The sequence below is a fragment of the Falco biarmicus genome, chromosome Z (assembly GCF_023638135.1).
Source record: "Falco biarmicus isolate bFalBia1 chromosome Z, bFalBia1.pri, whole genome shotgun sequence".
Classification (NCBI taxonomy): Eukaryota; Metazoa; Chordata; class Aves; order Falconiformes; family Falconidae; genus Falco; species Falco biarmicus.
In genome coordinates this window covers 7464418-7484236 of record NC_079311.1, presented here as the reverse complement: position 1 = coordinate 7484236, position 19819 = coordinate 7464418, and the positions used below count along the sequence as shown (strand labels likewise).

Sequence of the window (19819 nt, the reverse complement as noted above, 5' to 3'; positions counted from 1 at the left end):
CTCCTTACTGTGTCAATGGAAAGAAATCAAATTCGAAAAAAAAAAGATTCTGTGAAGTCTGAAAGCTCATTTTGACAGACTGAGACTTCATTTATATACTAAATAACTACTTATGTAGTACATTTCATGAAGATACCACAACTTCAGCTCCTGAGAAATACAGGAAGCTAACAGATCTTACATTGTTTCCCATTTTAATTTTTAAATAACACAAGTTATCATATAAAGTAGGTCATAGCTACTATGTATATAATGCTTTTTAAGTACTAACAGGCAATGTTTCAATATTGACTAAAGATTTATTCTTAGTATTATAGATAGAAAAGGGAAAAATTTGAAAGTATTTATTTACTTAAGAAATAACGAAGACTTAATAAAACCTGTTGCTGACCTGTACCTGATCAATGGCATATACATGGCTTAGTGGGAAGAAAAAAGAGAAATTAACTAATAGTACAAAAAAAGAAATAAAGTCAAAGTATTATGAAAACAGGACTGGAAAACATAATGTATTCTACTAGCAGTCTGTGCTTCTATAGAATCTGAAACCTGAGTGATGATGTTAAGGCTTATGCTGTAAGAAAAAGTACTGTTTCTACAGTGAGACAATCTTCAGCTAAAGTCTGTCTCTATAGCAAAAACTGGTGAGCACTGCAAAAAGTTAGCTATTATTTATGCAGTAGCAATAAAGTAAGTGCTTGAATAATTTAGGATGCTCTAAATCACGTTAGGGCAATCTTTACCTCTTCTTCTAACAATAACCAGTCAGCTTCTTTTAACTAGCAGGATTAAAGACTTTCTTTGTAATAAAGGGAACAGTAGTGAAAGTGTCGTAAGAATGAGCAACATTCAACAGCATTCTAATGATGCTCTTTCACTCTTCAATAAACTTTATCAGAGTTTTGGACAACATAAATATTTTAAAAAGTTTATTTGATAGCTAATTTCACAATGAAAGTATGTTTGCCTAACTTCATAATAAAATTCCATATATGCACCGTGCCCTCTTTGTGAGAATCCTTACCTCCGGAGTGCATTTGTTCAGGCGGTGCTTTTGAGCAAACTTGTGCTTAACAGCCTGTAAAACAGGATAAAGTCAACGTGCACACTGGATACCAATAAATATATTCAATACTGTATAGAACTCCCAAAATGACAACTTCCATTAAATACAGTTCAAGCAAAACATTCAAACATGGCTATCTATTCTTATTTATCTTTTTAATATTGGGATGGCGAAATTATGAAATACAGGTTAGTGACCTAAAAGGAAAATATAATATGGGCAATTTTTCTCCCCATTTTTCCTGTCACTCTCTGTGCTTGTTTATGTGGTTGGTATGTAAGGACAGTTTTACTAGAATGGGTCCACTTAACCACAGTAAAAAATATTAAGCATTTCATTTTTTCTATGGCAAAATGAAAACTTTGGACCCCTCTTGCAATTCACCTATAATGTACAGATATGGCAGTAGGTGGAAAAAGGTATTACTATTATTGCTGTATCTAATTACAGCTTAGTGTTACCATTTATACTAATATATGTTACCAAAAAAGTCTTTTAGGAGAGATTGTCTTCAGGATTATGATTATTCTATCTGCATGCAAGTACACAATAGTTTGAGAGAAAGATAATGGGATAAGAGCACTTGTTGTTTGTAGCATACATGAAAAGTCAACAACACATTCATTTTTTAAAGGTCTGGCAGGTCTAGTCTTGATAAAATGTCACTCACAGAGGATGCAACATTTGAAGGTGCATAGATTTAAACAGCAGGAGACTTCTATTTGTTAATCTTTTGGTTAAACATTGTGTACATTGAGTACTTAAAATATTCTAAATCTTCTGCTACTAAGAACTTATACTAATACACATAGAGAACCTGAGTTTGCAGTTAAAAATATCATACAGTGCTTTATGTAACGCAGCTCCTACAAAAATAATTACACACTATCATCTGCACCACTGTAACTTATAGAGATAATATATCCTAATTCAAAGTAATTAACTGTTTTTTTTTAAAGATATGAAACAGTGGTTTTAATTCCTAATGTAGCACGTTTATCAGGATTAGACATGTGACAACATTAAAACAAAAGAATGCATTTATCTCTATGCTTTACTTGTAATAAAAAACACTTATATGAATCAACAAAATGCTTGCTCTAGGGTATGGTTAGTTTTAAAAATGTGTTAGTGTAATTCAGCTAGATAACAGGAAAGTCATAGAAGGCCTGTAATCCAAAGACATTTTGTTGAACAACATTAGCTACTACTTATCTCATATATTACACCGAGATTTCAAGTAGTCCACCATGTCTTCCACACACCCATGCCTACCAATTACGATAACTAAATTAGATTTTGATTAATGGTAGATGTAGTAAATACGGGATTATTAAACACTGCAGGTTAAAAGGCATTATTACTATTTCAAAAGATGTTAAAATATCTACTTTATTAGCTCAGTACTATAATGAAAAATAAATTTAATAATATAAACTTCAGATTTTATACTAAGAAAGCATTAATTGATTGTTACTTACCGCAGCAAAATATATATGTTTTACAACAGCATTTTTCATTTCAGCAAGCTGCATGTTAGACACGATTTGGTCTGTTTCTTGTGCTGCCAGGAAACTGTTCATTTTGGTATCTTCAGTATTTTGTATTTCATTCTGTGCAAAGCAAAAAAATACTTCTTAGTTTCAAAGCTAATGCTCTAACCCAGCTTTTACATGCTGAGTCTTTCTATATATTCTATTGTAAACCCTTGCGTGCATATACATGCTTTTGTAATTGTTCAAGTGTCTACATTATGTGCCATATGAACAGCTGGTGGTTTGGAAACAAAACACTGATGTTGTAGGAACCTATAGCATAGAAATTGTCAATGTAAGCTTCCCCATAATTATTCTTCGTAACTGGCTTTAAGTCTGACCCAATCCCTGTGGCTGAAACAAGAGCTGTATTTCCACAATGGATTCTCTCTCAGGCATTTTCAAAACACCAAAAACAAAGTCCACACCTTTTCGATTAGTCAAAAATGTAGTAAAGATATCTAAAGACGTTTGTTCATCAATTTGGCTATGACCATGCACTCATTTTATAAAGGCCACTACAATGAAATTTTTTCTAGTTTTTGCCTGTAAGTCTGAACTAGTAATTTTAAATTTGTAAGTTCTTTAGTTGTTGTTTTTGGTTTGTTTGTTTGTTTTTTTAAAGTATTTTATTCTCTAAGTCCATCTATCATTTCCAGCTATTTTTTCAGCATAAGGAATGAGCAAATATTTATCAAACTGGTTTCCAACTCATTCTGAAAAGTCTCTCAGCAAAGACACAAGATAACTTTTGTTAGTAAAATACAACTAAAAAAGTATCTAAAAGTTATTTCAGGATGAGAACAATTAAGCCTCAATGTATGCTTTTGATCAAAGATGCACAGATAAAACACCATCTTTGTTTTAGGCAAATACATGTATAACTAATTACAAAAGCAGCCTACTCCTGCAGTGTGAGGAGTTACGAAAGGTACTGATGACCATATTTTATTCAGAACAGGTTTGGAAGGCTTGGGGCAGCTGGCCTGATTGAAACACCTGAATCTGATGGGTGAATCAAGTATAGGAAATTAGGGAAATAACAGCAGGCAAAAACCCACAGTGAATGCATTGACAAGACGCAAGCCATGAACAGTTTATACTTTTAGGTTTTCAAAGTAAAGTCTCCAACACTGAACATGTTTCATACCGTTTTCAGATTTTCCCTTAAATGTATAATTCAAATCAAAAGTATTTGGTACGTGTATAACGATATTTCTCAACAAATACTGAGTTTGTTGCATGTTACAGAAAAGAGTTAATTTAGTAACTTCAAAAGAGCTCTCAATAGCTTTTGATGAGCCAAGGATAACTGAATTCTGATGCATTCATGAGTCTTTACTTCTTGTGGTACTTTCTGCACATTATTTTCAACACGCCTGTAAAAATACTTGTATTTAAACAATTTATAGTACCATCTTGGCAAAATTTTATTAATTCCAGCATGTATCCAACAAAGTATTTAAGGCGTCCATTTAAATTTAAGTGTGAGATTAGGTCCCTAAAATCATACATGTTTTAATATCTTGAACCAATAAATCTGTATAATTTGACGCCTTGTAGGATCAAATCATTAATGACAATCCCTCAGAGTATTTTAACACTGGAGTTACGAGGTTGAGGTTATAAGAACAGATATAAAATATAAAGATGAAGCAAAGACTTGGTTCAAAAAAAAAAAAATCATAGCAAGAATAGTCTGAATGTCACTGCAGGTCCACTGAAGAGAATACAATACTGTTTTGCTGAATTCAGCAACTGGACATATATGTAGGTGTTTAGGGGAGGAAGGAGGGTATTTATTTTTGCTAGAAGTAGCAGTCAAATAGCAGGACTACCAATTTGCAAAGTTAAAGTGTTCTAATGAATTATGTGCCAAGCACTTCTGGGAGGGAGAGACAAGAGCATGTCCGTAACATAGTTTGATAAAGCCTAATACATTTGGACAAGTGCTGTGATTTGATTGCCTATGTTTTATACTTTTACTTTTAAGAGACTAGGAGTCTTGGCAGTTTTCTGAGGTTCTTTAGATGCATTTAAATAGAAAGCTAATGCTCTCTTGGCCTCTGAGGTGAGTTACTTTAATGAAGTCTAAAAAAAAAAAAAAAGATATGTGCAAGCTAATGGACTGGTTAAGCTGGAAACCCGTTTTTACACCTGGGAGGAATTCAGGGTGCATAGCAAGAACCACATTTTTTCTCATAGAAATTAAGAAAAGTTAAGGTAGCCACAAAAACTTGACAACCACTCCTCTATTAAACGTAAATGTCTATCTTAGCTGAGAGGTGTAGTAGAGAACAGTTTCTCTGAACATATTTCATTAAGAGAGTGAACACTAAACTAAGATCCCATGTTAACGTGTGTTTTATTCAGGCTGTAAATGTTAAGATCCTTCAACCCTCTCCTCACCCTTCCATAACAGCTTTATTGCTTGTTAAAACAGGAATAGTCAGGTATATGCTTTGATCTGAAGAATCCAAAGGATTTTCAAATGAAGTAGGTTATTCCTAGTAACACAGTTTTGGCTCCTATTTGCTTGCAAAGGTAGTATTTTCAATTAGCAGTTGACTATAATTGTCCCACAGTACAAGAAACTACCAGACTAAAAGCATCTTCTGAGGCCTTTGAGTAGTTCAAGGTCAAAAGGTCAAAATGCTAGGAAGTTCTGAATAGTGCATCTGATAAGCAAACAGCTATGAATCATGAGGCATCTCTCTCAAGCGAAACAGTAAAAAATTCTAATTCTAGTGAATTCCACACATAAAAGAAAATTCACAAACTGTGACAAGTCCCTCATAGTTCAGATGGAAAGATGAAAGAGAAGCAAGTTGCTTTTCTTGCTCTGCCTTATGTTTTGCATCACTGTGAATTTAACTCCTGATCCAATTTTGGAGCTGAATGGTAAACCTAACACTCCAAACCATTTGATATTGCACTGAATGCTTCATCTGGCTTAGCCATTCCAGCAAAAATCTGTCTCCCTAGAATGATGACCTTTACTGCGGCTTCTCTCTTCATATAGGTCCATCCAGGTCCTCGTGCCTTAGTGGATCTGATGATGTACTGTCTCATGTTCTACTTTAGGTAACAGAAAAAGCTATTACAGGGACTTTGGAGAGTCCTCTTCTACCAACCAAGAAACACTGAGCTTGCAATCTCCAGAATTTAACACTTTTGACTAGTAAAAGAGAAATTAAGTTTTGTCATGGATGGCAACAGGTTTTCTAATATGGAAAGAGACAAAGCTGAATCTTGTCTTTGCACATGTGAGCGTCATGTGATTTGAGTTGTAAGGACTCATTAACATTTTCTGAAATACAGACAATTATGTCTCTTCTGACTCCACACATCACAGTTCTGCAAATAGCGAAGCATTACAGTATATAAGCTGTTGGTATATAAGCCATTTTTACCAAGTCCTCTTTGCATGCTAATATATTTGCATGGAGTTGAGCATCATAACCATACCTATAAGCATATGGTTGCTTATAGAATTCTTCAGTTTAAATTCATTTTATCTGTTTACAAATATGGACTGATCTTTCTACAGTAACGGAGAGTTAAAGGTATGCTCAGGTAATGGTTCATACAATTATTTTAAGAAATCACAATTCTTGCAGTATCAAGCTCAGTGCGCTGAAAAGGGAATACAGGTGATGAGCTTACATTAGATTCCTACCATAGAAATAGTGTAAGTGAATTTTCTCTGCCTAGTATACCATTCCCTCACAAAATTCACACTGCAACCTCCAGTTCTTCCCAGCCATGAAGGATGGCGAGCAAACTGATTTGAGTTCAGAATCTGAATTTTAACAATCTACAGACTTTTTTACAATACTTTATCTATAATGGTATGAAAAAAGGTAGAATTGAGGTTAGTTGAGAAGAAAGTAATTTCATTGATCTTGAATCATGAAGATACAATATAGCCAAACTCAGTAAAAAAATATGTACCTTCACATACATAGGTAGACAGATAGATACATACATATACACATTTGAAAGCCCTACCAAAATCAAGAGAATATAAATGAAAAATAGTACCTTTTTTCTTGGTATTTTGTGAATAACTATTTAGCTGATGGTTATCTACACTGGGACCTTTTCTTAGTAGCACAAAGCAAGAGCCAAGGAAGAACACGAAGAGGAAGAAGAAATAATGTATGTTTCCTTGCTGCTATCTCTTCTGGTCTAAAAGTCTAAACCAAAACACTGTTTTCGGAGAGACATTTTTTCTATTACAGGATCACAGGATGGTTGAAGTTGGAATGGATCTGTGGAGATCATCAGGTCCAAAGCCCCAGCCCAAGGAGGGCCACCTAAAGCCAGTTGCCTAGGATCATGCCTACACAGCTTTCAAGTATCAGCAAGGATGGAGACTTCTCAGCCTCTTCAGGCAACATGCTCCTGTGCTTCATCACCCTCACATTAAAAAAAAAAAAAAAAAAAAAAAAAGTGTTTCCTGACTTTCAGATACAACTTCCTGTGCTTCAGTTTGTACTCACTGCCTCTTGTCCTGTCAAGGGCACCACTGACAACAGCCTGGCTGTTTTCTTTGCACCCTCCCTTCAGGTATTTATATATATTCAAGAACCTTTCTCTTCCCTTGGATAAGCAGTCCCTGAATCAGGAAGTTGTATTGCCTTTAACTAAATTACAAAATACTCAGGCTGATCATAATCCCTATTATTAATGCTGCATCATTTACTGTAACCAGTAAACCTGACAAAAATTGCTAACAATGAAAGATTAATGTTAGATTATTTTTCTTAATTTACTTACCTCAAAAAGGTAATCTCCTAGATATTGCAAAGGGTAATATTGAACTTCAGAGAGGCATTTTCTCTTTTGCGTAGGGAAAGTTTGTAGACTGCTAAATATATGAGTTACATTGTGCTCTACATTTTCAGATGAACATATGGTTGCCTTTCCAGCTTCAAGAACTCTAAATAAACATATCAGGAAAGATGTATTTACTGCATTGTAGTATTACTGTTGAAAACTACATTATCATTCACAAATTACAAGCATGCAAGTGCAAGTGAATAAGGGTTTTCTAGATGTATGGCACTGCTCAAACTTCGTTTGGAGGATAAAAGGGCACTTCACATCCTTCAGAAAAGGAAGTGACACAAGAAATTCTTCTCTTCACAATTTATCACTAATAATTAAAATCTACATGTACCTCTTACATATGTGACACAAAGCTTTACCCGTGCAGTTTTTCAGAGATCAAATCTGGTGACAGCAGCTACAATTTTTATGTCCCCCACAATCATGATGGTCTTTCAAGTAAGTTTTGCAATTAATTTAGTAGTTTACCAGAACTGGAACCTGCTTTTCTGAACCATAACATGGTATTTTCATAACACAAATACACTTTTTAACTTGATTTTGGAGTCATTTATAGTGTTTGGTGCTGTCCAGTATCACACAGAAAACAGATTTGTTTGTCTTTGGGACACCATTACATGTTAAGTTTTCCCTGGGACAATTTTGAGAGTTGTACTGCTGCAACAATTCCCATCTTTTAGAAGAGATGCCAGACAAAAAAAAAATGGTGGAAAAAATAAGGTCTTTTGACATGCTGGATATATGTTTTATTTTTCATAATCCAGGTATGTAAAAATAAAATTATGTTGATCTCTCATCCTTACCCATCCAACAGCTAGGCACTAAAGGTAGGAAGAGCACAGAAGGGGAAAAAAGGCACAGTGTTTTTAAAGATTAGAGGGGAAAAAACCAAAAATCAGTCTTTCCCCAAAGCTACAGTGGCCTTCATGACTGAAAACAGCACTTGCTGGAGACAAAAACTATCTACCTTTCAGTGTTTTCTGACCGAGTAAAAGGATACCTATATCGGTGTATGGGTAACAGTCTGGAAAAGGAAGATTCTTTGCACAAAACTGCCTGTTCCCCTGTCTTGCTGATGTAGTTCCTGTTAAAGGTTACTTCCATTGCAAAGGGAGTTGTGCAAGACATCATTTTAATCATGTTATCATGAAGATCTGCATAAGCAATTTTTACAGAAAAAGAAACAGCATTTTTTCACAAGTGTAGCAGGATGGGTGCGTCTTTCTGCAAGACAGCACATAGTAAACTTTCCCGCTCAGCCAAGAAAACAGCATACTTACAATGTCTTCAGCTGGGAAAATCAGAACATGGTAACTTCAGATATACCTCACACTGTCTTTATGAACTACAGACAGACAGGTATTCTGTGATGCAGCATGCATCCCTGTACCACGATCAACCAGACAAACAGCACTTCTCTTCTTGCCTATGCATCTGTGCCTGACCCGAGTACTCCTAACTGGGATTTCAACAGAGTAGGACAGTATCTGCTCCTGCAGTGAAACTACAACAGTGTCAGGGGATGTTTGCTTTTAGCATACCAGAAGCAAATGTTATTAATATGCTTTGTTTGCAGTTGAATGTAGTATTGAAACTATGGAAAACAAATGTGTAGGAAGAGTATGGGGAAAAAAATTGCTGTCCCACAATTCTTGCACTTCCATTGTTTCCTCTTCCCTGCTTTTCCTTTCCCCTCCGAGCTACCTGTATTTACATCTTATCAGAAACATGTACTACAGTAAAGATTTAGGTCTTTAGAACTACAAGAAGCTATTACATAGATGTGATGCAAAAACCCATAAGGTCACTCACAGTGTGGCCCAGGTCTGTAACAGCATTCACAGCTGGCTCAGGTTACCCACCCAAGCAAAATAACGCATCCTGTTCCAGCTACTATTCAAATGTAACATCCACATAAAATATATGATTACTCATAAAAAGTGTAAGCCTGTGTGCCTTGCCTCATGAACAAAGTTTCTGTAAGCAGTTTACTTCAGATGCAAACTGTCGTGGTTTAACCCTAGAGAGCTACTAAGCACCACACAGCCACTTGCTCACTCCCCCCACAGTGGGACAGGGGAGAGGATCAGAAAGGTAGAAGTGAGAAAACTCAAGGGCTGAGACAAAGTTAATAGGTAAGTAAAAGCCACACAAGCAAGCAAAGCAAAACAAGGAATTCATTCAGTGCTTTCCCTCAGCAGGCAGATGTTCAGCCATCTCCAGGAAAGCAGGGCTCCATCACATGCAACAATTACTTGGGAAAACAAATGCCATCACTCTGAACATCCCCCACTTCCTTCTTCTTCCCCCCGCTTATATACTCAGCACGATGTTCTATGGTACGGAATATCCCTTTGACCAGTTTGGGTCAGCTACCATGGCTGTATCCCCTCCCAATTGCCAGTGCCCCCCTACAGCCCTTTCCTGGCAGGGCTGCAGAAACGGAAAATTTCTTGAGTGACTGTAAAACATTACTAGGCAACAACTAAAAACAGTGTGCTCTCAGCATTGCTCTCACACCAAATCCAAAACATGCCACTGCACCAGCTACTAAGAAACTTAACTCTATCCCAGCTGAAACAAATGTAAGCAAATGTGTGTTATTTTTGAGACTACACTAAAAGAAAGCAAGAAAAGCAGTAGGCTAAAGATTTAAAGCAATTTTATTATAAAAAGTATCGAAGTATATTAATGGAAACAACTCAAGAGTTTGAAGAGCTGGAGGTTATTACGGACAAAATTAGCTAAGATGGAAGAACAAAAATGTGTTCAACCACTCAATAAGAGTTCCATTTTTCATTATTTGAGGTCTAAGACATATCCTCCTACCTTGTAATAGATGCCATTCGTTTATCACCTTTCTTAACAGAGAGGACAACTTTCCATCTGTGGAAGGCCCCTGGAGCACCACAGCGTGTCAGTTCTTTGCGCCATCTTTTAGGTGCAGATTGCATTTGAGGTGAATAATGGCTGTCTTTTTCAATTTCATATCCCCATTCGTACGTTGTTTCATCAAGCCATCTGCCACTTTCGGCACTATTAATTACATACTCCTTAGTTAGTATCCACTTTCCTAAAAAGCAAATGAACTGTCAACCACAAAAGATTTTTTGTGCAGACAAATGGCAATCAACTGAAGATCTAATACAAAATTAACTTCAACCTTTCTTGTGCAAATAAAAGCTGCAATTGTAAGTACCATTTTAAAAACTTCTTCCTCCTACAAGAGTTCTCCTCTTCACACTTTAGAAGCAGAAGTCTCACAATGCCACTGAAAATGATCGTTTTGTTTTCTTTTAGCGATGAAGTACTTTTTCACCCTTCCCAGACAAAATACTTGTCTATCTCCTCAAAAATTTGCAAATGGAATTTTTCAGCTTCCCAGATTTTGTTCTTGTCACTTCCACAGAACCTTGTTTAACCCTTTATTTTTAATATAATTTGACACTTTTACAAATGTACGGAAATGTAGTAAAATGAAGAAATATTTTACCACCAATGATTAAAAAGAGGAAGGAAGGTTTTAGCATCCAAGCCATTTCTTTTATATATTCTTAGTATTACTTGCACTGCGAGTGTAGTGAATACCAATATTAGGGGGATATGGGTTTAGACTTTTGTCTTTCCCCTTTCTTCTTTTCACATCCTTTTCTCTCATCCTTTGGCTCCACCTCCTCCGCCTCTCCTCTTTCATCTTCTGCATGTATGCTTTTGATACTGTATGTAATGATCTTCCCCTTTTTCTCTGTCTCTCTCTTCTTACAGGTTCAGGTCAAGAGCCGTGGTTAGTACCCTGCTCCTGTATAGAAACAGTACCTACAGAAGACACTGCGAGAGAAATTGACTTGAATTGTGTGAACCTAATTGGTTTCACAGAACAGCAGGGTTGACTGGCAAAATGTCTCAGTGCAGGAGCACAGATGGTACTTCTATATAACCTAGCATAGGTACCAGTAGACTTAGGACTGGAAAAGGTATGCTGTGCACAACCTGTATGTTAAAATCACTTTCATTCAAAGTTTCCATCTCAAAACTTCTGTCAACTAGGAAGTCCATGAAGACTGGCACCCTTGTTATTATTTCTGTTTACCTCTAAGGCATTCTAAATGGGTTTAAATGTGATTTTTTACACTTACTCAGGAAAAACTGCAGTAGGAATGAGCACACTCTCCGCCATCAAGGGCAAGAGCAATGATAATGTAAAAACAGCATCTCTCCCAGGATTAAGAACTACTGCATGATGTGGGGGAAGATTTGAAAGTACAGAAACATGGCAGAGTTTTGCATTGCCATGGGGACAGTAATTTATCATTTCTACTCAGTTCAAGAAAGCATCTCCAGATGTTTTAAATCCCCCAAATTAAGAAAACACTAACTCAAAGGTTTATAATAGTTAAAGCAAAGCGCTATGCCACAAATCTATCTGCGTTTCAGTAGCTTCCCCCATGGAAACTTTTGGGCTGTTTCCTTTTTTATTAGAATGTGATCAGAATTTTACATTAGTACAAGAAATCATATATATATATACACACACACATACACAGAGCAATAGATGATTGAAAATGTCTACTAATATAGTATGTAAGTATAAATACAGAATCAAGAAATACACATGTATCTTTAAACCCAGATCTAGGTTTAGTTATTTCTGTCTCTTACTTCTTAAATTTAAGATTATCCCTCATAAAAATTGCTTTAATGCTTTGGTATAATACAATATAGGGAAAATAAAGATCACATTTAACCAGTTAATAGATTGGTATTGTGAAGTCTTGTAACACCACAAGATTTTCTAAACTCACCATAAAATCCTTCCACATAATCTGTCCATAAAAAAAAAATCTTAAAATACAGAATTCTCATTCTAAAAGCATTTAGTTGCTTATGTATGGGATTTCAGCATCAGGCCCTAGGTAAAAGCAAAGCAAGAGGAAAGCCAGAGGCTTGTGTCAGAATGGCAAAAGCCTGGAGTTTTCTCTTGCTGCATAAACCACAACTTACAGACAGTGACCTTTACCAGTGAATGTTGCGTGCAAATTTGGTGTCAAAAATCCATGCTGATTACTGGTGTCCATAGTCCCTCTGTCACCTTCTCAAGCGATCCATTTTTGTCCCAATCTTATGGGTATGACTTCATGATCTAACTAACATATAACAAAGCTTTCTGTCTGGGAACAGATGCAGATCACATAAAGGAAGATGGCAGGACTATCATTTAGGAAAAAAAATCCAAACCAAAAAGTAGTAAATCAGAATTTGAATATAACACTGCGGTAAAAATCAAGGTTAATGGAACAAGGAGAACGAGGGTTAGTAAGAAGGTTCACAAAATGAAAACAGGTAACCAGAAATCTTTTAAGGGTCATTTCCAGTCCTACGTCATGATCCAATGACATTTTACAGGGAAGCTTTTACTCACCAGCAGCACAGGCAGCTAAGAACTTTTCACTCCTGCACAGCTTTTTTGCTATAAGATGTGTACAATTTCTGTACTCCTAATAAAACAAAGACAAAACAACACACTTGTGTGACTAGAAACAGTTTAACTTCCCTAGCTATTTACACATAACTCTAAACTACTGCATAGCCCTTTCTTTTAAGGCTTGCATTTTTACTTTCTGCTCTAAGCATCAGGTACCTTAGTGAACAATACCTTACTATCTAAAAAAACACAGTCCAGTTTCAAAAGCCATTTGCGTAGTGCCCTTTTCTCTTGTTTATTAAATCTGGTTAATTGGATTATCCGTTTCTGGCCGCCACCTGCCATCTGTTAAAAGAAAAGCATAAACACACATAACAGGCATCACCAAACGCTACTTCCATGATCTTGCTAGCAACTCCTACCGGTTTTCCGATAAAAAGGGAAAACAGAGCGCGAGGAAACCAACGCTACCCGAGGAGGGGGCACGACACACGCGGAGCCGCCGCGGCCTGCCACAGCCCGGCCACCTGCCAGGCAGCACCGGCCAGAGCCCCCGCACCGCGGCCAGAGCCCCCGCACCGGCCCGCGCCCCCCGCCGGGAGCGCAGCCCAGCCCCCGGGCCCGCAGGCGCGACGCTGCGCCCCTCAGGCCCCCGCTCCGCGACCGAGCGCGCCCCGCCGGCGGGAGGGCTTCCCGCCCTCAGGGGGGCCCCGTGGGGCAGTGCCCCGGGGCGCGGCGGGCTGGCCGGCGGCCTCGGGTGGGAGCGAACCGCCTCCCGCTCTGCGGCGGGGGCAGCCCGGTGCACTCACGTACACAGGCCATGCTGGCGGGCACCTCCTCGCTCCCCAGCCGGGCCGGACGACCCACGCTCGCCCCTCGGCGCGTTCCCGCCTTCCCCCCGCCCCGCCCCCGGATGTGGCGGCGCGGCCGTTCCGGGACGTTGTCACTGACGCTCCGCGGTCGCCGGGGCTTTGGGCGCGGAGCCGCGGGGGGAGCCCGGGCTGGGTAAGTGGCCCCCGGCAGGGCCGCCGTTCCCCTCCCCTTACCGTGCGCGCCGAGCGAGGAGGCCCGCTGCGGCCCGGGGCTCCCCGCGGCCGCGCTGCTCTGCCCCGCGGCGCAGCCCAGCTTTGCGCAGCGCCGAGGCTTCCCTGAGCGGCGGCGAGGGGCTGTGGGCGCCCCCCCCGCGGCGGGGAGGGCGGTGCCGGCGCTCCTCTGAGGCGGCCCCGCTGGAGCGGCGTGGCGGGCCCGGCTTGGCGCCTCGGAGCGGGGCGGGAAGCGGGGGTCTTCCCTCAGGCCGAGGGGACGGGGTCCCTCGGGCTGGCGTGAGGCGGGGGGAGGCTGGGAAACGCGCAGGCCCCTCCCCAGAGTCTCTGGAAAAGCACCGTTTCTGTTGCTCGGCAGAGTTAGAAGCCGCCTGGCAAGGGGCTGTGCTGCGGGGCGGAAGAGAGGTCCCTGGGCGGAGGAGCCAGGCAGAGGGGCCGGGCGGCGCAGGCTGGAGCGTCTCCCCTCTGGAACGGGCTGTCTGTGGCAGTCAGGAGAAGGACCAGGGATTGCTGATCCTCGGTGCCCTTTTCGCTGTGCCTCAGAGAAACTTTCAGAGTGTCTTGTGCCACATGATGGCTGATCCTCAGGGAAGATGGCCAGGTACTGCTGCAGCCAGATAGTCAAGCCACATGTTTTGGTGAGGGGATTCCTGCCCCGCTGATCGAGTTGGTACTCACTCTTCCTACGGAAATCAGGGTTTGATTTTTTTCTTTAGATTACAAAGCAACACGAAAAGGTCAAAATAATATTCAGCTCGTACTTCAAGCACTCGGTTTAGAATTTAGGAATGTAGGAATACCAAGATGACGGTTCTTTGCAAAATATTATTTTGGTCCCTCATGTATTTGACTTGTCATTACTGCGTCATGTAACGCACTGAATGGATAGTACACAAGAAGTCTGTTAGTGATTCATAATGAATAAAACTAGCTTTGTGGAACACTTCAATTCCTTTTTTATGCAGTAGGAAAGTAGAAGGCACATGTCCTGATTCAAGAAAAAAGAAAAAAAAAAAGACATGACAGAATTGCTTCCTTAGAAAACTTAATGCTACTTTCTCCCCTTCCATAAAATTCTTATGCAAAAGTGGACAACTCACTTTGTACTCATTGAGGTAGCTGTTTCATATGTAAGACCTGTAAACTGAGATGTGTACAGCAAAACTCACAAGTGCTGAGTGTTTGTCACTGTAGCTTAGATCAATAGAAGCAATGCTTTGAACTCAGCAGTGCTACAAAACATAGGTATTCCTGTGGAAAGAAAACCAAAACCACCCCTAGCTTCAGACATCTGAAGTTCGGCAGCCTGTTGGATGCTTGGTTTTAAATCTGAGTTTCCCAAAAATAAAACTGGAAAAATAGTTCTGCTGGGCCTCAGATGGGTCTTGTTGCTGTTTGTTTTGGTACCTTTAATGCATACTGAAGTTTTCTGCGTCTTTTTCAATGCAAGCGTGAAGAAGTAACCATCAGCAGCCTCTATCACCAGGTTTTGTTAGTGGCACTGAAAAATCTTTAAATATCAACTTGAGTATTCAGAGTTAAATGGCTGTATTTATCACTTGCATTTCTAGATGGACAATGAACATAAGTTGCATTTTCTATTAATACCTGTTGCACATGTATACCTTCACTGTGGAGTTGTCAGCACTGTAAAGTAGTTATTTTAATTTTTGTAAACTTGGACTTTTTTGTAAATAGTTTAATTCTTATTAACTACTATTAGCTACTAACCATTACTTAACTGGTAACTAATAGTTTTATGCCACAGGGCTTTTAACAGGCTGGAGAAGTCTTCAGCATACAAGCACACATATTTTCTAGTTTTTATTTCTTTTTTCTTGTGTCTGACACATAATACATGGAATCAAAATAACAGACCTCCAACATTGTACATTTATTTTTGCTTTAAAATACATTGTTAAGTGTAGCTTTAAGAAATTAAGAACATGTTTTGACCTTAATTTTAGGCATGTCTGTTAAGTTTGGATTTCACTTACCCTCTTCGTTATTTTTTCAAAAAGATTGATTACATTTTTTGTCATAAAAAAACTATTTTCTTTTTTTCCATCCTTCTTGTGATCTCATTATAGTAGCTAAATGTCTCTCAATTCATTATTTTTTCTCTTATGTACAAGAGTTAATATTAGGTCTCATAGGTCTAGGGAGCAGTCTCTTTAACTGGCGTACTTTTCAGTATCTCTGGGTTTTATTTGTTCTATTTATGTGCTTGTCAAAAATATGGTTCAGCTGCTCAGTATTATAAATTATATTTAAGCTGTTTGTGTTTTAGATGGATAACCACTTTTACACTTTCTGCTTTACAGTACATGTAACATCTTTATAAAAATTCACAAGTGATTTTCAGTGCTACACAAATGGAATTTCACTTATAAAATTTCTGATTAGTTTTAAGGACTATCAAGGATGACTGTATAGCTCTGATGTCCTCAGTACTTTAACAAATCAAGATCAGACGAATAAGTATTTCTTTTAGTCTTTCACAGGAAGAGTTCACTTGCAGTGTTTCAGGTGCCTGTCTCTTGCAGATTTCAGTGGCTGCTGCTTTCTTAATTTTATTTCCTAGAGAGACAAAAAAAAAAAGATATTTCATTTTCAACCCACTGATCTAGCATTCTACCTTATACTTTTTGTTTCCTTTATGTTCTACACATAACTGTATTACCACGATGTCTTTTGCCTTGAAAATTCACTTCTTACATTTCCCTGTAGACAGCTATTATACTTCATGTAATATGTGTGAGTTGTGTTTCTCCAGGCCTCACTTCTGTTGCCACGATCAATGTGATCACGGTTGAACCTTGTCCCTAAATCTCACAACATCTTTCTGCAAGACTTCACCTCTTTATCCTTAACTTTGCAACTTAGCATTTGGGGAATTTTTTTTTCCATGTTTTTTGTCCCTCATTAGCCTTTTGACTTCCTGTGTTGAAAATTTTATGTAATTCCTTGCAGTAATTGTGGCAGTGATACAATCCATGCTTTAGCTTCTATTCTGTTGTGATCTTACAGATTTTTTTATTTAGTGGAAGATATTTTGCCGTATGTTATTAAAAGACTTGCCATCATGCAGAGAAGTTTGTCAGTGGGCTGATTAACAATTTCAGAGTTTAAAAATTACTCATTAGACCTTTTCTGTTGTCTCAACATAAATGTGTATGCTTGTTTAAGCAGTATTGTTTGGCAAAATTAAAATCACAATGCATAGCCAAATTTTGGTCAAACATTTAGAAATCACAGCTCTGTAAAAAAACCCATGAAGCTACACTGAAAAGTCAGTTGTAAAAGCTAAAACAGTATGAAATGTCTCCACACTGCCTTCATGTGGAGAAAAATCTAACTTTTTGCCCTGTTTTAAGTCGGTTTTATAAGTCTCTCGTAGTACAAAGCTCGAAATGACTCTGGCTTTGTTGAAACAGTGAAGGAATTTGAATTTTCTTCTATAGTGTTAAGGGTTTATAAGAGTTAGAAACAGTACCAACATAATATAAATCCACAGAAACTAGAATATCTTCTTAATGGTAATTGGTCTGCTATAAACGTACCTGTGGTGTCTTTCATGAGCTCATGAACAAACGAATGGCAGAACAAGTGTTAAAATTTTTGCTTTTCTTCAAGCCTTGATGATTGTGTAAACTCTGTTGTCATGACTTTGTATTTATATTTTAAAACTTCTTTATGGTCTTTTTTGGAGGTGTTGTTTATGTTTCTTTTGTGTAACCATTTTTCTTATGAAGAACATTCTTCTGATTTTTCTAAGCTCAGCCTATATCCTTATGTCCTTGCATTCTGCTGCCCTTCTACTGACTCACATTCCATTAATGTGTGTCAGTGAATCAGTATTGAGGGACAAATGTTAGGGAGAGCACAGAACAGTGTTCAGCAGCTGGTTCAGTAACTGTTGTGTAAGTGATGCCAAGCTATATACCTTGTGTGTCAAATAATGAATTAGCGAACTTCACTTCATTAGTGTACTTTCAGTCACTCATGACTTGCAATAAGGTTTTGTTTCTTTTTTCTTTTAAAATATAGGTAGTGGAATGGTTTTATTTTGCCTGTAATACTTAACCTTCCCTACCACGTAAAGTTCGTTTCTTGTCTTTGCCTGACATGAGTTAGTCCCTGGCTGCTTGGACCTTCTTTCTTAATCATATTACTGTTCTCCTGCCCTGACCTAAATCTGCTATACCTGCCTGGAATACTTAATTGACCTAACTCCCCCACTGACCTTCGAATATTTTCTCCTACATACGAGTTCCATTCTGATATGATCAGCAAATTTTCCTTCATCAAAGTCCTTTCACCTTTTTTTTTTGAGAATCCACATAAGCTCATTCAGATTTTGTTTGTTGAATTTTAATTGTGTGTGTGTGTGTTCTAAAATACATTTCTTTGTCTTTCATGTATTCTTCTCTCTTAAGTGACTGCAGTCAGAATGGGGAATGAGTGTAACGTTAGCAGAAATCATAATTTTTTTCTTGATTGTATGTTGTTAAATAGCAATGTATATACTCAGAATATTCAATAATATCTTCTCTGCAACAACCCTTCTCTCCGCCCAGTGTTATTTCTTATTAGGCAATTGCAAACTGCATGATTGATGCCCCGCAATGCAGATAAAACATGAACCCTGGCTCACAGGACCTCAGAAAATCAAGTTAGGCATGATGTAACCAGTAGGTTAACATGTTGCGTGTACGCTTTTTACTTTTTATGCTGTTGGCTGTACTTGAGGTTAGTACAGAGGGTAGGCAAAAGGTGCAGATGATTGTGAATGGAAGGAGAAAAGTACTAAAAAGAAGTTAGGAGAAAGTATGGCATAAATTATAATAGGGCAGATAATGAAAGTAGAACAAGAGTAAACTAGTATCAAAATACCTGACAGTATGTTACAGTTCTATAAAATACTATAATACAAGTATACAGTTCTACAAAATACTATGCATTTTACAAGTATACAGCTGGATGATTGTATAAAATTGTGACATCCAGGTATCAGACATAGATTTGCTACTTAAGGTGAGTTAACAGAGGATTGTAGCAGTTCCTTGTAACTGTTTAGTTGTACCTTAAGTTAAGGTAGCTTAACCCCTGTTACCAGCAGATCTGGCAGGTAATTTTCGTGGTTTTACAACTTTGTTTGTGAGCCCTCCCTAGCAGTTCCAGGTTGTTGCTTTGGGATATCAGTGTCTCTTAGTGTCTCGTGGATATTTTAGTAGAAGCATTCAGTACTAAAATAATGTGTTCATTGGTGTGTTTATTTTATCAGAAATAATTTTCTACTGGACTCAAAAAGCAAAGAGCATTTACCAAATAATAAATACAAATTAACTGTCAGAGTAATAGCAAAAAATCGATTGTATTAATGTAGTAAGCTATTGCCATGGCAAAACGGGTTTCTTTTCAGATAGGCTTTGAGGCTGTTTCAGTGCAAAATAAGCTTAACATCCATAATTTTTATTTTTCTCTAAGTCTTATGAAGAATTCATTTAGAGAAACAAATTTTGCTTAGCAACTGATTGTTTCCCGTCGCGTTTGTGGACTTGGAAGTTAAGAGAAGTGGAGTTCTGTTATGGAAAACATTACTATGTGATTCTCTACTTGGCTTTGGCACACCCAGATATAGGACAATCAAGTGGTTCTTGCATCCAGAGAGGCTGCTATATGCTATGAGGGAAATGCGCTCTAAATAATGTAAAGAGACAGCAGTGCCGTTTTGTGATCTGAGGAGCTTTTTGAGAATTGGTGAAGTCCTCCAAATAGCTTCCTAAAAACATTCTGAGGATTGCAGAAAAAGTAGCTAGACTTTTTACAGAAGGGGCACTTTGGCAGTCCCTTATGCACCGAAGAATAAAAGACTTCCTTTGAAGCAATGACATAG

The 19819-nt window shown here is 38.3% G+C and overlaps 2 protein-coding genes across 8 annotated transcripts in view; one reads left to right on the top strand and one right to left on the bottom strand.

Annotated features, from left to right (window-relative positions):
* SLF1 (SMC5-SMC6 complex localization factor 1) overlaps positions 1-13796 on the bottom strand; it is a 39442-nt gene extending 25646 nt beyond the window's left edge. The window contains exons 1-7 of one of the 5 annotated variants that reach the window (XM_056325818.1): positions 13691-13796; positions 13094-13222; positions 12875-12950; positions 10285-10528; positions 7384-7546; positions 2548-2679; positions 1025-1078 (exon numbers count right to left, since the gene is read on the bottom strand). In XM_056325818.1, the coding sequence (XP_056181793.1) occupies positions 1025-1078; positions 2548-2679; positions 7384-7546; positions 10285-10528; positions 12875-12950; positions 13094-13222; positions 13691-13699 (807 nt within the window). In that variant the 5' untranslated portion in view covers positions 13700-13796. The other 4 variants (XM_056325820.1, XM_056325819.1, XM_056325821.1 and 1 more) reach the window with 4 other exon arrangements.
* A 4-nt stretch (positions 13797-13800) lies between these two features.
* Positions 13801-19819, top strand: part of KIAA0825 (KIAA0825 ortholog) — a 252855-nt gene continuing 246836 nt past the window's right edge. For all 3 annotated transcript variants that reach the window (XM_056325815.1, XM_056325816.1, XM_056325817.1), the window contains exon 1: positions 13801-13882. The gene's annotated coding sequence lies outside the window, so the exon portion shown is untranslated. The remainder of the gene's footprint in view (positions 13883-19819) is intronic.